Genomic DNA, 20,968 nt, shown 5'->3' with positions numbered 1-20,968 from the left:
TTAACTTACAGCTACAACAGAGTGCAATGGAAAATGTTCTCTAGTATGAGCATGGATGGCCTTGTTCTCATGGACATTACAAACATGGGTGGACAAATATACTTGAGTGGCTGTTAAAGACTTGGCTGACCAACAGCCACCTAACTTCAATCTATATGTGGGAAAACTGGTTTATTTACATATTGAGATATAGTGAGTTACCTGTGAGACAGAGTTTTTTATTTACATTTATTAACGCTGGTAACAAAAGAACGTAATTTGTCTGAATTCTAATTCTAAATTCTCCTTTTTAATAAACTTTTCCATAATCTTTAGAGCTGCAAAAAGATTTGATAAAACTACAAATTTACATTAAAAACACAAATTCATTTTTTCTTCATCTTGTTTTTGTCGTCTGTCTTTTCTGTTTTTTCTTCCCATTTCCTCTTTTGTCTTCATCAGCGTTGGCTCCTAGTAGCCTCTTCCTGCCGAGCGGAGTCTTTCTGAACCAAACCTGCAGAATTAGGAAGTTTAGGAAGAAGTCCAACTTGTGAGGTGTTCTGCTCTTTATACATTTTTAAACAGTTTTTCACTGTGACCTCTGACCTTGAAGGCCTTCTCCTCCTCTTTGTACACCGGTTCCATCCTTGACAGTGATTGGACAAACTCCACGCCCATCAGTGGTTGGAGGCGGAGCTTCTTCAGCCTATGGGGGCGGAGCACTGAGCGGATCACCTTCAGGATGTGACCTGGAGTGAACCCATCTGTGATCTTAGCCAATGAGCTGAGGTCCAGACTGGGACCCAGCTCCACCCCCTCAGCGTGGAGCAGTTCTGTCCACAGGGCTGATGGGGGGGAAAAAGCTAACGTTAGTGGCAGCATGAAGCTAGGTAACATTAATATGCTAATTACTGGTTTACTGGACTATGCTGACTAGATAAACTAGTACCCAGTCTGGAGCTGTAGTCTGGTTTAGGGATCAGGATGATCTTCTTGTACACTTTACAGAATGGTTTGACTTTGGCATCGAATGGTCTTTGAGTCGTCCCGATCACCAGAACACGGTCTTCTGGTTTCAGAGTCTTCAGAGACCTCAGCAGCTCCTTCTTCAGGCGCTGGAGATCAAACTGGAACAAAAGACAGAGATTCAGAGCCAAGTGGCCAGCAGAGGGCAGCAGAACCCATTCAGAGCTTTAATTGAGAACACTGACAATAAGACCAGCAGGCACCGGTTCAGAGGGGCAGGGCTAACCTGTGTCTTACCTGTTGGTTGGACTTTGTTTTTTTCTTGCAGAAAGTTTTCTCTGCATCTTCAATCCAGATCACAGATGGTTGCAGCTCACCTGCCACCTGATAGCAACAGACCAATCACAGAGCAAACATCATGTCACACACCTGATAGGACTTTGGAGATGAGGTGCAGGAGGTAAGGACTCACCTTGAAGACCAGGTGCAGCAGGTAGGTAGCCCCTCGTTTGCCAGGGTAGCTGTGGTTCAGGTTCTTGGGACTCAGGTGGAACAGGTGTGCTCCGGTCTCGTTGCAGACCCCGTGGACCAGCATAGTTTTACCAACTCCAGATGGACCAGCCAGCAGCAGAGTCTTTACTAAAGGGAATTTCTTCAGGATTGCCTGGGATCCTAAGAGAAAATCAAGGACCACTGTCAGTTTTAAGGTGATCTGTGGCATCACCGTGAGGACTAAAGGATGATGGGAAATCCAGCAGGTGAGTCCTCTCAGGAGAAACAGCAGATTTCTATAAACATTTCTAAATTTACCATTTCTTTGTTGAGGTCTGGTGAAAAAATGCTGCTACTTTAGTCAGAGTTCTGACTCAGTGACTTATCACACATAGGCAACATGTAGATACGATTCAGTGTGACGTCCTAAGGAAATCATCATCTCTGATGTTCCTACAAATTAAAGCTCCACAAATCTGCTTAAAAATCAGAGGAAACAGAGACTGCAGAACTTCACTCAGAATCTTCCTGTTTTAGGTTGTTCTGACTGACCCAGCGGCAGCACTGCATACAGAGTGACGAGCTGTCTGACGTCAGATAAAGATGGCGCTGGATCATTGTTTGCCTGTCGCAGAGTCGAGCCCAGGTAACTGAACTCACCTGGAGACACAAACATACACAAGTTCTTCTTCTCACAGTTTTTGTGTCACAATAAAATGAATACCAATGATCATTTGTTACCGATGAACTCCGACAGTCTGACGGTCTGTGGTTTGATGAGGAATTCGTTCAGGATCAGCTCCTCACACAGAGACTGGAGAGACCTGAGACACAGAGAACCAATCACAGCTCAGGGCCCATCTGACATCAGCATACTTCGTCTCCTGCCAGAGGTGAACTCACCTGTCTGCTGTCAGGTCTTTCTTCTTTTTGGTTTTCTTCTTCTTCTTCTACACATAAAACAGAAGCTTCAAATGTTTGACCATCAGACCCGACCCGCCCTCTCCATCCCACATGCAGAAACAAATGTTAACACACAGGTGTCATTTAGTGGTTTAGACCTCTTTGTTTCTGGTCCTGGTCTTCATCTTTGTTCTGTCCACCACCAGTTTTAGATTGCTTAGCTCCGCTCGCATCAGCTCATCCACCTGCAGTCAGAGCAAAATCAAAGGCACCCACTGAAAACATATTCACAAACATCTGTACCACTGCAGTATTACACGTTGGGATACTGTTGTTGTGTGAGAGCAGTGTCACAGTTTGTAGTATTATAATAAATGAATCAAATCAAGAATCTTCACACGGTGTTCTCCTGTTTATTCATGTCTGTCTCATCATGGTCACTAGATGTCAGAGTGACACATTCCTGGAAATCCTGGAAAATATCCTGAAACACCAGCCTGGAAATCTTGGAGGTTACACATTTATAAAAATCAGGCTGAAAAAAATCTAGTAAAATTGATTTTATCTCAATAATTTATTATATATTTATATTTAATATTTAATTTAAAAATTGACAATACAAATGCAAGAAAAAAAGGGTCACTACACTGATAAAAACTGTATATCATGAATTTTAACCTGAAATATACCTGGACTCTGACTTCCTGTTCCACTTCCCGTCGCTTCTCCTCTCTGAGCAGCTGAAGGTTTATCACCTGACGGTTGTCACGGAAACGCAACACGTCTGAACACACGCACACACAAAGAAACAAACAGGAAGTGTCAGGTGGGAGATCTTTTTTTTTTTTTTTTTTTTTCTCTAAGGACAGGAAGTTAACTAAAGAGTTTTTCACAGCTGATCCAGGTGCAGCTGCAGCCACTTCCTGTCAGAAGACGTGCACATGGACACAGACAATTTTATTCTAAATTTTTAGTTTTTTATATTTGAAACTCATGTTCATCTTTCCTTCCTCCATCCTTGATCCCTATCATTGCTCCTCGTTTCCTTCTGTCCTCTCCCTTCTTTTTTCTTCCAGTCTCCTTCTCTCTGGACTAAACTGGTTTTTATGAACCTGACTTCTCTTCTTCTTCTCTCTGGGAAAGTATCTGCTGCTGTTCCTCCGGAGGAAGAGGAAGCTGTGTTTGTAATCAACAGCTGATCAGCTGCGTGGTGGTGGGAAACTGTTCACAGGAAACGTTTCTTTGTTTCATTCATGTTTTATTCTTCATTCACACAAACTTCCTGTTTGATCATGTTTAGACAAAGACCCCGAAGCTGCAGCTGCTGCAGGTTTTTCTACAGAGTCTGGTCTGATTGAGTCCACAAACCAGCAGAACCAGTGAAACCCAATACATCAGCTAAAGTTCAAGGTCTGCAAAAGTTTTTATTTACCTGTCTCTCTTCTTTTCTGATGTTTCATGTTGAATAAGAAACAACATGCAAACGATCTGACGGGTTTAAACGGACCTTTGTAGAGTCTGTGTCCTTCAGCCACGTCAGTGAGGAAACAGCTGGAACCGTTCACACGTCGTTCGTCCTACAACACAAAGTGATTCAAAGTCGAACTAACACACCTGACCCTGAACCCAGAACCCTTTGCTTCTAAAATGCAGTTTTCTGTCCACAAAGAATTTCCCCAAGTGGATTCATAAAAGTATCAATTATTAATTAAGTCTGGAGGCTTTTCTTTTCACTCCATTTCATATTAGTGACCTGTGTAGTCTTCTTCTTCTTCTGTTTCCTGTTTCCTATTTTCTCTTTCTTCTTCTTCTTCTCTTGGTCCTCCTGCACTGACAGCTCCACTAACACCTGTCGACACAGATACAGCCGATAAAAACACCACACCACCAGCAGAAGGCAGGCGCCCCCACCCCCGTGATGTCATCATCTACCTGTTCAGGTGATTTCTGAGTAAACAGAGATGCTGATCCCCCGTGATCCACATGAGGGAAGTCCGGGAAGCGGCCTGTTGCATCCCTGCAATCAAATCACACCAGTCCAGCACCACTGTCACACTAAGACCACATAATCATAAAACGCCAGGAAGACCAGGGACCAGTCTTTTAAAATAAAATGTCCAGTATCTGAAGTTCAAAGGAAAGGTGTACAAGACAGTGGTGAGACCAGCTCTGCTCTATGGGTTAGAGACGGTAGCAGTGAGAAAGAGACAAGAGGCTGAGATGGAGGTAGCAGAGATGAAGATGTTGAGGTTCTCCTTAGGAGTGACCAGGTTAGACAGAATAAGGAACGAGTACATCAGAGGGACGGCTCACGTTGCCTGTGTTAGCGACAAAGTCAGAGAGGCCAGACTGAGATGGTTTGGACATGTTCAGAGGAGGGATAGTGAGTATATTGGTAGAAGGATGTTGGAGATGGAGCTGCCAGGCAGGAGGGCAAGAGGACGGCCAAAGAGGAGATATATGGATGTGTTAACAGAGGACATGAGGTTGGCTAATGTTAGGGTAGAAGATGTTCATGATAGATTTAGGTGGAAAAGGATGATTCGCTGTGGCGACCCCTGATGGGAAAAGCCGAAAGAAGAAGAAGAAGTCCAGTATCTGAAGTTCTGGTCTGACCTGCACTCCAGGAACCACTGTCGGATCTGGTCCTGCAGAGTCTCCTTCATGTCAGTCCCCTCCACATTGAGGACTGACTGCTTGATGCTGAGCTGGACTCTCTGATACTCCTCCTCATTCTGATCCTGGATCAATTTAACTCCTGTTGAGACCAGCTGGTCCTGAAGCTGAGCTGGACCAGGACCAGGAATCTCTGCTGGAATCTGAGGAACAAGAAGAACTGTGAAGAACCAGATTTAAGAGGAACCAGAGTTTACATCTGAACAGAATAAAATTTAAATAATATAATAAATACATTTAGATAAAATTAAAATAAAAACAAATGAAAATAAATGATCATAATTTAAAAAATGTAAATAAAAAAAAAAAGAAAAAAATCATCAATTAGAAAATAAAAATACACAAAATAAAATAGATATTGAAAAAATGAACAGTACAAATATAAAACCTGAAACAACTTTGAACAACATTTTAAATTCAATAATAATAAATAATACATCTAAAATACAGGCTACAAATCTAAAGACATTTAAATAATAAAAGTAAATTAAAAATAACATTTAAAATTCAAACACCAAGATAAAAACATTTAAATAAGATTAAACATGTAAATTAACGCGTGTGTTACCATTCCCAGGAATTCCATCTCCTGCCTTCGCTCCCTGTCGGTCTTCTTCCTCTGCATAAATCCTCTCCACACCTGGAAGGTCACACACAGGTGAGCTGCTGTTTAGTCAGATTTTCACTTTTATTAACACTCAGAGAAAAGCTTCAAACCTTCTGGATCCGGATCGCGGCCTGATGTGGCTCGAGGTCTGTGGCTCTCCAGGTGAGTCTTCTGAAGCCTCTCTCTGATAGTTTGAGCTCCTTGGTGACCTGAGCCCTGATTCGTCCCTGCCGAGCACGCTCAGACACCTGCAGCAGGTGAACGGCCTCTTCCAGACTCAAGACCTGGCACCGCAACGACACCTGGAGCAAAAGAACTTTATTAAAGTCTTATAAAACTTTATTTGGTACTGAATGTCGTCACAGGTACGAGAAGAACTACGTCGACATCGTTTCTATTTTCATTTTTCATTTGATCAACTCATCAGTTAGATTTTAATATATTTTAAAATATTAAAATGATAAAAAATGAAAAGTGATGAGTCACAGTTTTGATTTAATACTAATCATTTTAAACCGTAACAATGTTAAATGTTTTTAATATAATCAAATAATTAGTGATAAACAGATAGAGAGTCATCATCGTCATCAACATCAGAAATTCAGCCCTAAAATATTTGTTTAACTTTAAAAAATCTAAATCAAGAAGTTTTTTATTATAAGAATAATTTAATTTCAAAACATTCAATAAATTTACTTGAAATACTTAAAATATTTTTTTTCTTATTGTAAAATGTTGAATTTTTGTCTTTAAACAGAAAAAATAATTAAATATTGGAAATTTAACTGAAGATAAACGGACTCGTAAAAGTCAAACATTAAATTTTACTACTAGTAGAAGTAGAAGTAGAAGTAGTAGAAGTAGAAGTAGTAGTAGTAGTAGAAGTAGTAGTAGTAGTAGTAGAAGTAGTAGTAGGCGTAGTAGTAGAAGTAGAAGAAGTAGTAGTCACAGTAGTAGTAGAAGTAAAAGGAGTAGTAGAAGTAGATAAAGATAAACTTTATTGTCATTGCAACATCGTACAACGAGATTAAGGTGCCAACCAGTCTGTGCCATATATATATATAGAATGAAAGGAATAAAAAAACAAACAAAAAACAGAATAAATAATCAGAGACAGTCAAAAGACAAAATAAGACACAAACAACCCTTCAAGTAATCAAAGAGGTCACATCACATTGTGCTCCAGACCAGCTCTCACTCCCACAAGTGAGCATACTGTCACTATGGTCCGTTCTTTATGGTGTTTAATGTAGTTATTGCTACTGGATAAAAGCTTTTCTTAAATCTGTCAGTCCTAGTTTTGATGGACCTGAACCTTCTCCCTGATGGCAACAGTTCAAAGAGAGAGTGTCCAGGGTGTGTAGTATCCCTGAGAATTGTTTGGGCTTTTTTGAGGCAGCGGGAACTGTGAAGTTCTTCTAGAGGGAGGAGAGGGGAACCGGTGATCCTCTGTGCTGTTTTGATCACTCTCTGGAGAGCTTTCCTCTGAGCCACTGTACATCTGCTGAACCACACAGACACACAGTATGTAAGGATGCTCTCAATAGAGCATCGATAAAAGGACACCATCAGTCTCTGGGAGATGTTGTTCTTCCTAAGTACCCTTAGGAAGTGCAGTCTCTGCTGGGCCTTTCTTATCAGCTCAGAGGTGTGTACTCCCCAAGTAGAAGTAGAAGTAGTAGTAGACGTAGAAGAAGAAGTAGAAGAAGTAGAAGGAGTAGTAGTCACAGTAGTAGTAGAAGTAGTAGTAGAAGTAGAAGTAGAAGAAGAAGTAGAAGGAGTAGTAGAAGTAGAAGAAGAAGTAGAAGGAGTAGTAGAAGTAGAAGAAGAAGTAGTCACAGTAGTAGTAGAAGTAGTAGTAGAAGCAGTAGTAGTCAGTAGTAGTAGTAGTAGAAGTAGTAGTAGTACAGTAGAGTAAATGGTAGTAGAGAGGAGTAGTAGAAGTAGAAGGAGTAGTAGTCACAGTAGTAGTAGAAGTAGTAGTAGAAGCAGTAGTAGTCACAGTAGTAGTAGAAGGAGAAATGGAGGTAGTAGAAGTAGAAGGAGTAGTAGTCACAGTAGTAGTAGAAGTAGTCGTCGTAGTTGTCGTAGTTGTCGTAGTAGTAGTAGAAGGAGTAGTAGAAGTAGAAGTAGTAGAAGTAGAAGTAGTAGAAGTATTAACTAAGTATTATTAGTAATAATCTATGACACATTAACAGTTTGTTGCCGTTGTTTCCGACCGTGCCGACGCGTTGTCGTTTCTCCAGCATCACGTCAATCGTCATCTGTTTGTTTCTCTCTGTGAGGAAAAACCGAGGGACCGGAATCTGCAGGTCTTTCTGAAAACCACATCCAACCACACTTAAAGTTATTAAACCAGAGACACGTCACCGTGTTTAATGAAGTAATGATACGTACGGGTACCTCAGCATCGCAGTAAAGCAAAATAAAAATCTGTTTTAAGTTTTTGGACAGTTCAGGTTTTTAACAGCATGTCAGACTGGACCTGGATCTAGTTCTCGTTCTCTGGACTCACCGGGGTCATCTTCAGGTCCAGCAGCACTTCATCAAAACAATGAAACTCAGACCGGTCCAAGTCCACCATCTGGGCCTTGAGCTCCAGGAGTCGACCCATCAGCCCATCCAGGATCACCCTGACCCCCTTCTTCCTCTGGGGCTGGACCAGCTGCTCAAAGACCTCCTCAAGATTCCGGAAGATCTGCAGATACTTCAGGTAAAGGATGGCCCGGTCATGGAAGACCTGCAACCGGTCCCTGTGAGGATCAGGAGGGTCTGCAGAAACCTCATCCTGGATCAGGTCCTGAAGAGCTTTGTGAGCTGCCATCCGATTTCTGTGAGAGGATGTGACAAACATGAGGAGAACTTTGATTCAGATTGATCCAGGACGGTTCTGGACTTACTGACACTAAAATTGAACTTTTCTTAGACTTTTGACTTAAATTTATCATTTTAATTTTAAAAAGTATCAAAGTGTAAAAGTCCTGAAACTGAGTCCAAGTCCTGGTAGTTTCTTCAGCTGCAGTTTCTTCTGCAGGATCATCAGCTAAGATCTGTATGTGTTAAGTCCCTCAGAGTCCACCTCAGACTGACACATGAACTACATGTTAAAAACCTTTGACCCGGTTTCATGCAGGCCTCACTAAACCATCTGCTGAGAATAATCTAGATTTGATCTGATTGACTCCTCTGTGTTAAAATCTAAAACCTGATCCTTGAGCTGATCCTTAACAAGTGAAAAGAAGAAGAGGAGGACTGTTGGAATCAGCAGATACCAAAGTCCAGAGAACCGTCACCTTCTCTTCTTCCTTGGTGCACAGCATGCTGGGAAACGTAGTTCGATAAGAAAAGTTTTATTATAAACTTTTTGTTGAGAATTAAAACCGACTGAAGTGAAATCAGCAGGTTTAGTTTCAGTCTGAATCCAGGTTGTTAGAAATCTGGACTCTGAGTCAGTCCGTTGTCATGGAAACACCAACACATGAAAGCCCGCTCCGAGTCTCTGGAAACGTTTTGGAAACGTTTTCAAGGATTTTCAATGACCTCCTGACAGTTTACACTGGGTTTAAAATCTGATCAGAATCAGAAGAAAGGCTGCATCACTTTACCTGCGTGACGTCATGGCGGAGCGGTTTCTAAAGCGTCGTCTCTCTCTGTGGTCTGACTGGGATCCGTCTCTGGTTTCACTGGTTTCACTGGTTTCCTGCTTCTTCTCTGCTTCTGAGCAGCAAAACGGAGCGATGACGCGCATGCGCAATGATAAAACCGGGTCCGGATTTTTTGAGGAAGGTGAGATTTAATTAATAATTTAATTAATTTACAAATGAGACCAACAGAGGAGAATTAGGTCCAGGTCGTCATGGAACAGTTATAGACACATTTATATCTTTATTTATTTACACACATTTATATCTTTATTTATTTACACACATTTATATATTTATTTATTTACACACATTTATATCTTTATTTATTTACACACAAGGTGAGATTTAATTAATAATTTAATTAATTTACAAATGAGACCAACAGAGGAGAATTAGGTCCAGGTCGTCATGGAACAGTTATAGACACATTTATATCTTTATTTATTTACACACATTTATATCTTTATTTATTTACACACATTTATTGATATATTTATTGATATATTTATTTACACACATTTATTGATATATTTATTGATATATTTATTGATATATATTTATTGATAAATATTTATTGATACATTTATTGATATATTTATTGATATATTTATTGATACATTTATTGATACATTTATTGATACATTTATTGATATATTTATTGATATATTTATTGATACATTTATTGATATATTTATTGATATATTTATTGATACATTTATTGATATATTTATTGATATATTTATTGATATATTTATTGATATATTTATTTACACACATTTATTGATATATTTATTGATACATTTATTGATACATTTATTGATACATTTATTGATATATATTTATTGATATATTTATTGATACATTTATTCATATACATTTATTGATATATTTATTGATACATTTATTGATACATTTATTGATATATATTTATTGATACATTTATTGATATATATTTATTGATACATTTATTGATATATATTTATTGATACATTTATTGATATATTTATTGATATATTTATTGATACATTTATTGATATATATTTATTGATACATTTATTGATACATTTATTGATACATTTATTGATACATTTATTGATATATTTATTGATACATTTATTGATATATTTATTGATATATTTATTGATATATTTGTGTCCAGTGAAAACATACATTTCAGTTTCACTCAGTGTGAAATTCTCTTTCTCGGTTTTTGTTCTTTTCAGAAAAACCTTCCGCACATGAATGAACCAGATTTGACGTCACGCAGCTTTTGTTTGCGGGTCAATGAAACCCGCATTTTTTGCACATCCTGCACGTGCATTGTTCCGCAGCTGAAGCCGCAATAAATCACAGCAGCCGGAGCGGGCGGCTCCTCTGTGGGAGTTCCTCCTGTTCATTAAGCTGCAACGTGAAGGGGGACTCCGTCAGACCGCCTCAGAGCGCTGCAGAAACTGGACTTTGAACTGCGTCCAGACCCGGGATTTAGCGGGGACAGATCCACGGAGCTTCACTAAAAGTTCCCACAGTCACCTGTAAGTTCTTTAAACGTTCTTTAAACGTTCTTTGAAGGTTGTTTAACTCTTTGTTTCTGCTGGAGACTTTGAACCAGACTCCCTTCAAAAATGGGTCGTTTTTGGGTTTTGTCACATTAGTTCTGTATCTGACTAAACAAACGCACTAACCAGTGATGTGCTCAATATTCTCTCTACGTTAAACCTCCGTTTGTTTTAATAACAGCAAACCTGGTTTAAAATGCCAATGATGTATTTATGAGTATTCACGGAAACTGCTATAAACAAAAAAACTGCATAAAAACAAAAAAACACCGATGAGTTCTGCTCTGTCGCGGTTGGCACTTCACTGCAAACTCCCTTTAAAGTTGGGTCTTTTTTCGTTTTAACGGGGGCCACACATTCATTCAGGAAAACTACTAGAGATCTTAATAAATGTCAATATACTCACGTAATTCGGCCCAGAATGAAAACGCTAAAGATCAGAATTTCTGTGTGAAATCTGAGCAACCAAAACGGGACGTTTGACCGAAATAAAGTGTAAGTACAGAACAAATGTTCCTCATATAAACTGATTACTGAGTTCTTAGCTAACAATTCTCAATTATGTTCGAAATTAATAAAACTGAAACTTTTCAAGTAGATCAGTTGGAACTATCTCTCAATCCAGATTCCCTCTAGAAATGTGTCGTTTTTTTAATATTGGTCATAAAAGCTCTTCTGGGTAGTTGTACAGGGAACAAGTAAGATATTACCAGTAACAAGTGAGGTCTTCTGATTTATTCGGCATACAATTATAACAGCAAGTTTCTGTTAATGTTAGTGAACTCGTATAATTCCTTAATAATTCTTCAGGTGGACCATGGCGGCAGTTAATGGGAGTGAACCAGTTACACAGGAACACGTTTCCACTCGGTCTTTGTGGGGTCGTGGATGAACTTCGAGCTCAATTGAAGATCTATTCGTGTTGGTTTCATGACTTTTGATTTATGCTTCATAACATGTCTGTGTGCGTCAACACCGTGACAGTCCTTAAAATCTGAGATTTCTCTGCGGAGTCTGGCGAGTGCTGAACCGAGGTCACACTGGGTGTTTTATGGCTCTTTAGGGGTTAATGTTGGGGTTTATGATGTTTGGACGGTGCGTTCAGGAGCCTCAGCTGGTGTGTCCCGTCAACAAAGCTCTTATCTGATGACAAACTGGTTTTCCACTGAATGGGAGCACTGGTCCCACTGTTTGTATGCAGCTCATCAGACTCAGTTAATACTGATGGAAACTAAATGGAAACAGCAGCTGAAGTTTATCACCTGAACAAACAGACAAAGAAAAAACATCATTACTAAAAATGTTCTTGTTAAATATTAGAAATGATCCATTTAACAAGTTAAGATAAGTTAAACTCTGTCAACTCTTGATGATGATTTTCTTGCTTTTAGAAAGTACATAAATGCTGGAGTAAGTTGTTTAAGTCAAATCTCATTGGCACGGTATTTAAGACATTTTTAGTGCCAGACTCTCGTTTTTTGAGTGTTGACAGTTTATTGGTCATTAAGGCTTTTATAGCATATTAAATGAAATAGAGGTTGATGGTTTTAGTGCTTTTGAATATTTGTGAGTTGTTAATTATAAGGTCAGATTTTTTTCTGCTCTTTAAAACTTTAATTTTGAACACAAAGAGTCAAATTCCTGAGCTTTAAGTTAGACTCATGCAGATGTCTAACTGCCTCTGACTGAAGAACTAATTGACTCATTGTTTCAGGTTGGCAGTAAACTTTTATTGTAAAGGTCGCAACCTTTCAGTCTACAGCGTCCTGTTGAGTTTTTCTTTCAAAGTGAAGAAGCAGTAAAACTTGTGTTACTTCTGCTGCAGCTGTCTGTGTGTGTGTGTTTGACTGCTCAGGTTTCTCCTGGTAATCCTCTGGGATCATTTTAACTCCTTAAACACCTAGATCGGTTTTACCCTGAAATCTGTTGGAATGACAAAGGTCAACCTGTCCACAGGAGACAGAGAAAACGTTCACACAGAGACTTGTTTAACAGTAATGTTGCTCATATTACATGATAAATTATCTATTTCAGTAGATTCTTGACCCAGTCAGCAGGGAGAGGGGGTGTCGGTGGTTCAATGGATGTCAAGGGCGTATATTACAAACAGATTTTATTAATTAAACTGACATTTTAACTGCATAAAACTACTCAAAGTGGCTTTGAACAGCACATTTATATGACAGTTTAGAAGTTAAGAAATGTGTTGAAAATGAGGAAACAGATATAGTTATAGAACTATAAAAATGTTAATGTTTTTATGAAACTTTATTTTTCAAACACAAAATGAGTCCGAAATTAACATAAAGCCCAGAACCATGACATTAGTCAACAGTTAAGATTTTATAATGAACAAAATCAAAAATCTGTAATATTAATGTTAAATGTAAAATGGAGAGAAAAAGAATCTTTAACTTCACCCTTTAAACATGAAACAGTTCAAACAATTCTCAATTTAAGTTTTTTTCAATTTCACTTAAAGAAAGTCAGAAATGTTAGAACAGAGTCATTAGACGTGTGTGAAGCCGACTGGAGCCGTTTTAAAGCTGCCACTCAGATTTACGTGATGACAGTGAAGTGAACAGTATCGATCACGTTATTAACGAAGTCTGCATCTATTTCTGGAAACAACACCAACGTTGTCCACCTGTCCTCCAACACGTCCATCTGGCTGCTGATGACCCTCTTTAACCTGACCACACACAGACTGCATCAGACCAGGATCCGTTCTCCTCACAGAGACCTGCACAGACCGTCAGGTCAGACACGCACTGAAAATACAACAGTCATTGTGTTTAGGTTATAATTATCATCTTATTGATTAAAACATGTCTTTTAAAAGTAGGAAGAAGTCATTCAAAATGTACAAAACTATCAGAATAGAAAATAAAATTCTGATAGAAAATGATTTAATGTCCAAAAAAAGTCCAAAAATGAGAGAAAACGTTTTAAACTAAATAACGAATGATTAACAATAATAATTAATAATGATAATAATTAATCTGAGAGAATCTTAACAGATACTTGAATTATTACTAATTTTACAATAAATCAAAAGTTGACTTTGTGTGATTGTTATTACAAGTTTTACATGTTAAGGTTGGAGGTCCTGACTTAAGTGGACTGCTCGGATCCAGGTCCTGCAGGTCTCTGACTGGTCTCTGTCTTCCAGGTCCAGGTTTACCACCATGAGTCTGGCATCCAGCGACCTGACTGAGCTCCTGGAGCTGTGGGACCAGCTCAACCTAACCGACCACGACAACCTGTCCCACGTGGAGACACTGCTGTGCTCGGGCGCCGTGCGTCACGCCGCCTTCCTCCACGTCCTCTCTGTCTTCTACATCTTCATCTTCCTGGTCGGTCTTGCTGCCAACGCACTGGTGGTCTGGGTCAACCTGCGCTCTGACAGGACCCGCTACGAGACGCACCTGTACATACTGAACCTAGCGGCGGCCGACCTGTGCGCGGTGGCTACACTGCCGGTCTGGGTGACCTCGCTGCTGCAGGGCGGCCGCTGGCCGTTCGGAGAGGCCATCTGTAGACTCACCCACCTGGTCTTCAGCGTCAACCTCTTTGGCAGCATCTTCTTCCTCACCTGCATGAGCATCGACCGCTACCTGTCGGTCACACGGTTCACAGACGCCCCTGACAGTCGCAGGAAGAAGGTGGTGCGAAGGTTGATCTGTGTTCTGGTCTGGCTGCTGGCGCTGGCTGCCTCAGTCCCCGACACCTACTTCCTGCAGGCAGTGAAGTCGTCACACTACGACGGCGCCGTGTGTCGACCGGTTTACCCGACCAATAACCCGCGGGAGTGGATGGTGGGCATCCAGCTGAGCTTTATTGTTCTCGGCTTTGCCATCCCCTTCCCTGTCATCGCCGTCTTCTACCTGCTCCTCGCAGCAGCCGTCACTCCCAGCTCGGACCAGGAGCGCCACGTCAACCGACGGATCATCCTTACCTACATTGTGGTCTTCCTGGTGTGCTGGCTGCCGTTCCAGACCGTGCTCCTGCTGGACACGCTCTCGCTGTTGAATGTCCTGCCCTTCAGCTGCAACCTAGAGAACTTCCTGGACGTGGCGCTGCACCTGACGCAGTGCTTCTCGCTGGTCCACTGCTGCGTCAACCCCATCCTCTACAACTTCCTCAACCGGAACTACCGCTATGACCTCATGAAGGCCTTCATCTTCAAGTACTCCACCAAGACGGGTCTCACCAGGCTCATTGACGCCGAGACGGAGTACTCAGCGGTGATGACAGACAACACCACGATGTGACTTAGGAGGACTCTTCCAGCTGCTTAACACATATCAGCTCTTCTCCACCTGATCCAGGTAACTGAACAACTTCCTGAACAAGTTTAAACAGAGAGAAGCTCATCAGCAGTGTGGTGACCTGGTACCTGGTCTTCCAGGTGTCCTGGTTTACAGACGACCTAACAAACCCGCTGAGGATCTGGCTCATATGACTGGATTACTGCACCAAAGAAGAAACTACCAGGAGAGAAACTGATAGATAGATAGGCAGATCAGAGTCAGTGAATATAATAATGTCTCAGTAAGCTGGGTCTCGGACAAATCAACGAGTTCTGAGGTGACACTGGGAACACGTGTTACAATAAATGTCTACGTATTTTTATTTTTGACTTTCAGTTAGTAAAAATAAAACTTTAGGAGCCATCTTTGGCCTGGCAGTCAGAACTGAGGGCAGAAATCAGGAACAGTGTTTTTGTTTAAATTTGTTTGAAAAATCTTTTCAAACTGTCACTGTTTGTATTCTGTGAATATTTTTATATTACAACCACTGAAGTTTAGTTTTCATTTGACACGTTAATTTATTTCTCTACAGAGTTTTTTCTTGTGTTAAAATAGCAAGAGATGAGACACAGAGATAATTCATGTTCAATACAAATAAAACAATCTACAGTTTTCTTCCCATTAAACCTTAATTCAGGAGCTGAAAGCTGCCAAAACACAGTAAACATAAAAAACCAATCTGTACAGTATGTTCTGTAGATCATTAAAACAGTGAGAAAGGAACAGACCTTAACTGTTAACGAATAATGTTTTATGGTAAAAATGCCAAAACTCTGAGGCATGAGACCAAACGCTGTGTAAAAAACATTATAGTTGTAATGTTTTTAGTTACTTATAGTTATGTATACTGTTATATATAACTATATATACCTATACTTATATAGTTATATATACTGTTTACTCTGTTTACTTTTTTGGGAATATGACTTGAGTCCTGGATCATTTCCAAAGATGTTTGGAAACCTCTCTGACATTTAATCTTGTTAGTTTGTATAAAAACATGTAAAGTTCACTCTTACTAAAGTCTATACTAAAAATAAAGATATGAAGAAACTTACTTTGTGTTTGTTTTTCTTCCTTTTTATTGGACTGAAAGTGTGTTCAGGTGATATTTTAAACCTAGTGAAAGCCTGAATTCATAAGGATGAAGTCAGAAGGATCACTGTTAAATAAAGGTCCAAAATGTCGTGCTCAGACCGTTACTAACAGCTTGTCAGAGCTGAAATGTGAGAACAGGGAGGTTTGTGCTTTCAGCTTTTGTTTGGACTCAGACACAGAGACTAGAGAACCAGCTGAACAGGATAGAGAATGATCTGGATGATAGAAGATCTGCGTGTTAACAACTGGGTGAAAACTTCAAACTCTGTCTAGTGAATATCACATTTTTTCTACATGCTTGTGTCCTGAATCACTGGGACTTTACTGGAAACTTTAGTTACAGAGGAAACAGTGATTTTCCAGAGAAAATTAAACTAAAGCTGTAAAAAACAACTTTTTATCACCGTGTTCACTGTGAAGTCACCACAGAAGAGTAAAAACGACAAATTTCTGCACAGAGTCTGGTGTGTCTGAACCTATCCAATTGATGTTTAGATGACTGTGTTGTGACCTGTTCACACCTGTTGTCATCTTCAGGTGACAGCTTCAATCACAGAGCAAGGAAGTCGCAGAGAGGTGCCACTTAGACTCAAAAACCTAACACTTACCTGTGAGAGGACAGGTGAGTTCAAAGGTGGGGCATGTACAGAAACCACAGGTAGAAATCTGTTACCATTATGAGAAATGGCCCCCTAGGACAGAGAGGGGAGGGGCCCCTCACCGCCCCCCAGACTGAATCTCTTTTTGACATTTAGCCTCTGTTTTTGTGGCTTTGCATCATTTTGTGGTTCTGAAGAAGAACTTGAAACAGCCTCTCATTTCACAGAGGATCTGGCCCTGTGGCCTCCTGACTGCGCAGGACCCTGGACCTGGTCCATGTCGTTCTCTGTACAAGTCCTGCACTCAAAATTTTACTGGAGTAAACGTACAAAGTTTAGGCAACCAGACATACTAAAAGTATCAGACAGCGTGTTAAGAACAAGGAGCCAGAAGCCAATCAGAACCTCTGAAGGTTAATTAGCTGCTTCACTGCAGACTGTTGATGGATGATTTGGGAGGACAGTGTCTTCCTGGCTGTTAAGGAGGTTGAATATGTGACTGACATTTATGGATGAACTGACAGTGTTCAGGACAGAAAATACTAAATCTAGATTAAAGAAGCTTTAACAGATAACCAGGGAACACTGACAGTTTGTGTTTCACCCAGAAAGATGTTTGTCTGTGGCTCTGGCAGTATGTGTGTTGTTCTAGTGTTGGTGCAGAGTAAATCAAGTGTTTTTTAAATGGAGTTTGGTTCAGCAGTATGTTTTCTGGGACTCCAGAGGAAATTTAAATCTGAGCTCAGTGGGTCGATCTGAGCGTGCTCAGTGGCGAGGATCTGAATGGAGTTGAAAGGTTTAATGAACAGGGTTCAGCAGGATTACACATAGGCCTCATTCTGGGCTCATTTCCATGACAACCAGACCAGCTCAGGCACCCTGAAAACATGCTGGGAACAAAAACCCGGGTCTGAATAAGACAAGATCACAGGTAACCATGGCAACAGGACTGATGTTAACACACTCAAGTGCCCCTGCAACATCTTTAGCCCCCTTTGAACACCTCAGGGGGCGCCAACAAGAACTTTCAAATCCCCTTCAAAAACCCAGGAACTATTCCAGGACCCCTGGTAATTCCCTAAAGTATAGTCAGAGCTCTGTAGGATTCCAGAAAGCTCTTCAAGGATCTCTGGAAAATTATTAAGGACAAGAAACCACTAAATGATCTAGGATCCTTGTCAGGATCTTTTGGAAGCCCTGGATGACTCTACAGGTTTTCATTAGCTCTTTATTGCCTTTGGGAAGATTTTCAAGGACAGGAGGCACATCAAAGCAACGTCACAAAACCACTCAAGGACACAGAAACACTTACAGGAACCCTCAGAATTCTCAAAAGACTCTTCAAGGGTCTTTGCAAGATTTTCAAGAAGAACATGACCCTTGGGAGATTTCAGAGAACACATAAATCTCAGTAGCTCTTCAAGGATCCTTGGAACCTTATTAAGAACTGCCGGAACCTGTTCTGCAGGAACAAGGACAAATGATTGAAATGTTAGAAAACATGTTACAGTTGTTTCATTCAAAACTCTAATGAAAAAAAGCCAGTTTCTAAACTAGTGTAGGTCAATGTGGTTCTTTGATTCATTCACTTATAATTATACATAAAAACCTGATTAATTATTTTTATTACACCTCTTACAAATCTCCAGTAAAGAAGTCTGGTTTTAACCTTTTTAAGGTCTGTTTTTGATATTAAACTTCAATACTCTGGGACCCTGTGATGTCTGATCTCTAACCCTCTAAGGCCGCCACAGCCCCACTGGCACCCAATGGGCCCTGCTTTGTTGTTTGTCTTTTTGAGGTAGCTTCTTAAAATGTGTTTCGTGGCTGGGGTTTGGTTCCGGCTGTAGAATGTAGGATGTGAGTGAGGGTTTTCACACGTCTGATTAGCTCTGATCTAACTCCACTAAAAGCCTTCCAGGAGTGACAGAAAAAAGGCAGCTTTATGAAGACCTTGGAATATTTTCAATGACCGTCAGAGACTTGTCTTGTGTCTCATCTTCAGCTCCGACAGACTCGACTGTTTCTAGATGAAGGTTCCTTCTGTAAACATTCCTTTCATTCCTCTGCTCTCTGAGGAGCCGCTGGTCTGAGGTCCTGGAAACAAGCTGGTCTGAAGCCTGTCACCTTATTACAACTCTCAAGGACCTATGAGGCCAAGAAGCATTTTCAAGGAAACCTGAAATCTTGGCAACCTACAGAGCCCCCTTAAAGACCCTTGTAATAAGGATTTTAATTGAGACACTTGAACATCTTCACGAACCCTGGACCTCTTTGAACTCCTTTAACACCTTCAAGAACTTTTTTAATCTTTTTACTGACCTCCAGAAATCATCAAATACTTGTGGAATCTCTTCAAGGATTTTTGGAAAGTCAAACCCCTTGGAGGCTCTGGAAGTTTTTTAAGGAACACTGGAATATTCAAGGACTTATTCAACCACTTCGAGAACTCTACAAGGCCCTATTAAACAGATTATCCAAATCTCCTTTATAATCTCTTCAAAGACCTAGGAAACTTCTTAAGAACCATTGAAGGTTCTTCCAGGACTAAAGGAACTCGAGGAGAATTTAGTCCTCTACAAGGAACTCTTGGAACACATTTATTAAGGACCAAACTACATTTTCAAGAACCTCTGGAACAATGGGATGACAGAACCATTTTAGCAGCTCATAAAATAAAGACATAAACACGAAGACATAAAAATATGATCCTTGAAACATTTCAAAGACCCTGGAGCCTCAATCAATGACTTTTACAATTTTAAGGGCATCTGGAAACCCTTGAAGACCCTCCAGGCATCTCTGGAAACACCTTGGGGACACAGGCTAAAAGGTTTCCCTGGAAAATTTCCAAGGACCTCTGGAACATCTCCAAGGACCCGGAACTACTTCAAGGATCCCTATAAACATTACACTTTACACACGTCTGAAGGTCTAAAAGACTCTGTGCAAAAAAAAACAACTACATTTTAGTTTTACATTTTATCAGAATTTTCAGACCTGGTTGGGAAAATGTTCAGGATGGAGGATCAGTTTTTTCTTGTCTCCCTTGTCAGAATTTGTACCAATCACTGTAATTAATAATTAATTTAATGTAGCACAGCCTGAATGATGCTATTTAAGTGGAATGTATTTTGAATAGGCATTGGTGTGCAGAGAGACAGCCAGATCTGCACTTAATTACAGGATGTGAAGAAAATAAACGGGTTTAATCAGCAGCTGCTGAGTGATGTCGCAGGGACAAAGGGTTGATCTGAGCGCGCTCAGTTGCGAGAAACATCAGAAGGACGTTTTAATTACTCGCTGTGACCTGTGACCTGCAGCAGGAACTCCATGTTTGACCTTTGACCTGGTTTAACCTCAGTAAGTGGGTCAGCACATTCTTCACATCCTTGATAAAACACATGCTGTCTCCGTGGTTACAGAGTTCAGCTGCCTCATTGGACAACGGAGGATCTGATGATGTGAGTATTCAGAAGTACTTTAAAGTACTAAGGACATCGCTCCTGTGGATTTTGTTGTGGTGTTTCCAAAATAAAAACCTGGTTTTGATGTGTTCAGGAGCGTTGGGTCATTTCAAAACCAACCTGCATCTTAATGATGCATTCGGGTGCTCAGAGGCCACACTGACAACAAGGACGATGAAGATAAAGCTCAGTCTTCATGCTGCTCTGCTCGTTAGGAGTCGTGCTGTGGGCCCCTCAGATTTGTTTGTGTGTGTTTTCAGATGCAGCAGCTCAGAGTCAGAGCACAAGTCCTGGTCCTTATTTAGTTCAGTCTTTTACTTACAGCATGATTCTAATAGCACACGTGTAATACAACATTTTGTATCTAACCTGTTTGTATTCCTCTCCACTGTCTCCTGGTGCTGCTCAGTGGGGTTGTTGGGTTTTCTATATAATTCTGTATACAGTTGAATTTTGTAAGTAACACTGTAAACACTGTAAAGTGCCTTGAGATGACTTCTGTTGGGATTTGGCGCTATACAAATAAAACTGAATTGATTCTACATAGATTTACAGAAAGGATGAAAACCTTCTGTCTGAACAACAGAAGAAAAGAAAAATCGAGTATACCAGAAAAAAAGAGAAATAATACATGTAAAATAGTTTTTCAATAATCGTACAAAATCTTT

At 40.2% G+C, this 20,968-nt stretch overlaps 2 protein-coding genes across 5 annotated transcripts; one reads left to right on the top strand and one right to left on the bottom strand.

The window, feature by feature from the left end:
- Nucleotides 1–210: 210 nt before the first annotated feature.
- Nucleotides 211–9,320, bottom strand: LOC113163017 (dynein regulatory complex protein 11-like). Of its 2 annotated transcripts, none has more exons than XM_026361314.1 (19): nt 9,229–9,320; nt 8,139–8,454; nt 7,843–7,941; nt 5,734–5,925; nt 5,585–5,656; nt 4,957–5,159; nt 4,273–4,357; nt 4,094–4,189; nt 3,773–3,917; nt 3,030–3,124; nt 2,499–2,585; nt 2,341–2,387; nt 2,179–2,261; nt 1,990–2,097; nt 1,418–1,617; nt 1,243–1,329; nt 929–1,106; nt 586–824; nt 211–493 (listed from the first exon to the last, which is right to left on the bottom strand). In XM_026361314.1, the coding sequence occupies exons 1-19, from the start codon at nt 9,240–9,242 to the stop codon at nt 377–379; spliced, it is 2,463 nt and encodes an 820-aa protein (XP_026217099.1). In that variant the 5' UTR covers nt 9,243–9,320; the 3' UTR covers nt 211–376. The 2 variants fall into 2 exon arrangements, with proteins under 2 accessions (XP_026217099.1, XP_026217100.1); XM_026361315.1 differs by having other exon boundaries at nt 3,848–3,917.
- A 1,372-nt stretch (nt 9,321–10,692) lies between these two features.
- On the top strand, nt 10,693–16,069 carry ackr3b (atypical chemokine receptor 3b). Of its 3 annotated transcripts, XR_003298880.1 has the most exons (4): nt 10,696–10,799; nt 13,530–13,582; nt 13,996–15,154; nt 15,235–16,069. XR_003298880.1 is itself a non-coding variant. In XM_026361535.1 (3 exons), exon 3 carries the CDS (start codon nt 14,012–14,014, stop codon nt 15,095–15,097), a length of 1,086 nt encoding a protein of 361 aa, XP_026217320.1. In that variant the 5' UTR covers nt 10,696–10,799; nt 13,530–13,582; nt 13,996–14,011; the 3' UTR covers nt 15,098–16,069. The 3 variants fall into 3 exon arrangements, 2 of the variants coding, with proteins under 2 accessions (XP_026217322.1, XP_026217320.1); XM_026361535.1 differs by having other exon boundaries at nt 13,996–16,069; XM_026361537.1 differs by lacking the exon at nt 13,530–13,582 and having other exon boundaries at nt 10,693–10,799; nt 13,996–16,069.
- The last annotated feature ends 4,899 nt before the right edge of the window (nt 16,070–20,968 follow it).

This window comes from Anabas testudineus, chromosome 2, assembly GCF_900324465.2.
Source record: "Anabas testudineus chromosome 2, fAnaTes1.2, whole genome shotgun sequence".
NCBI classification, from domain to species: domain Eukaryota; kingdom Metazoa; phylum Chordata; class Actinopteri; order Anabantiformes; family Anabantidae; genus Anabas; species Anabas testudineus.
Note: the sequence above shows the minus strand (reverse complement) of the source record. Positions and strands in the feature narration are given on the sequence as shown.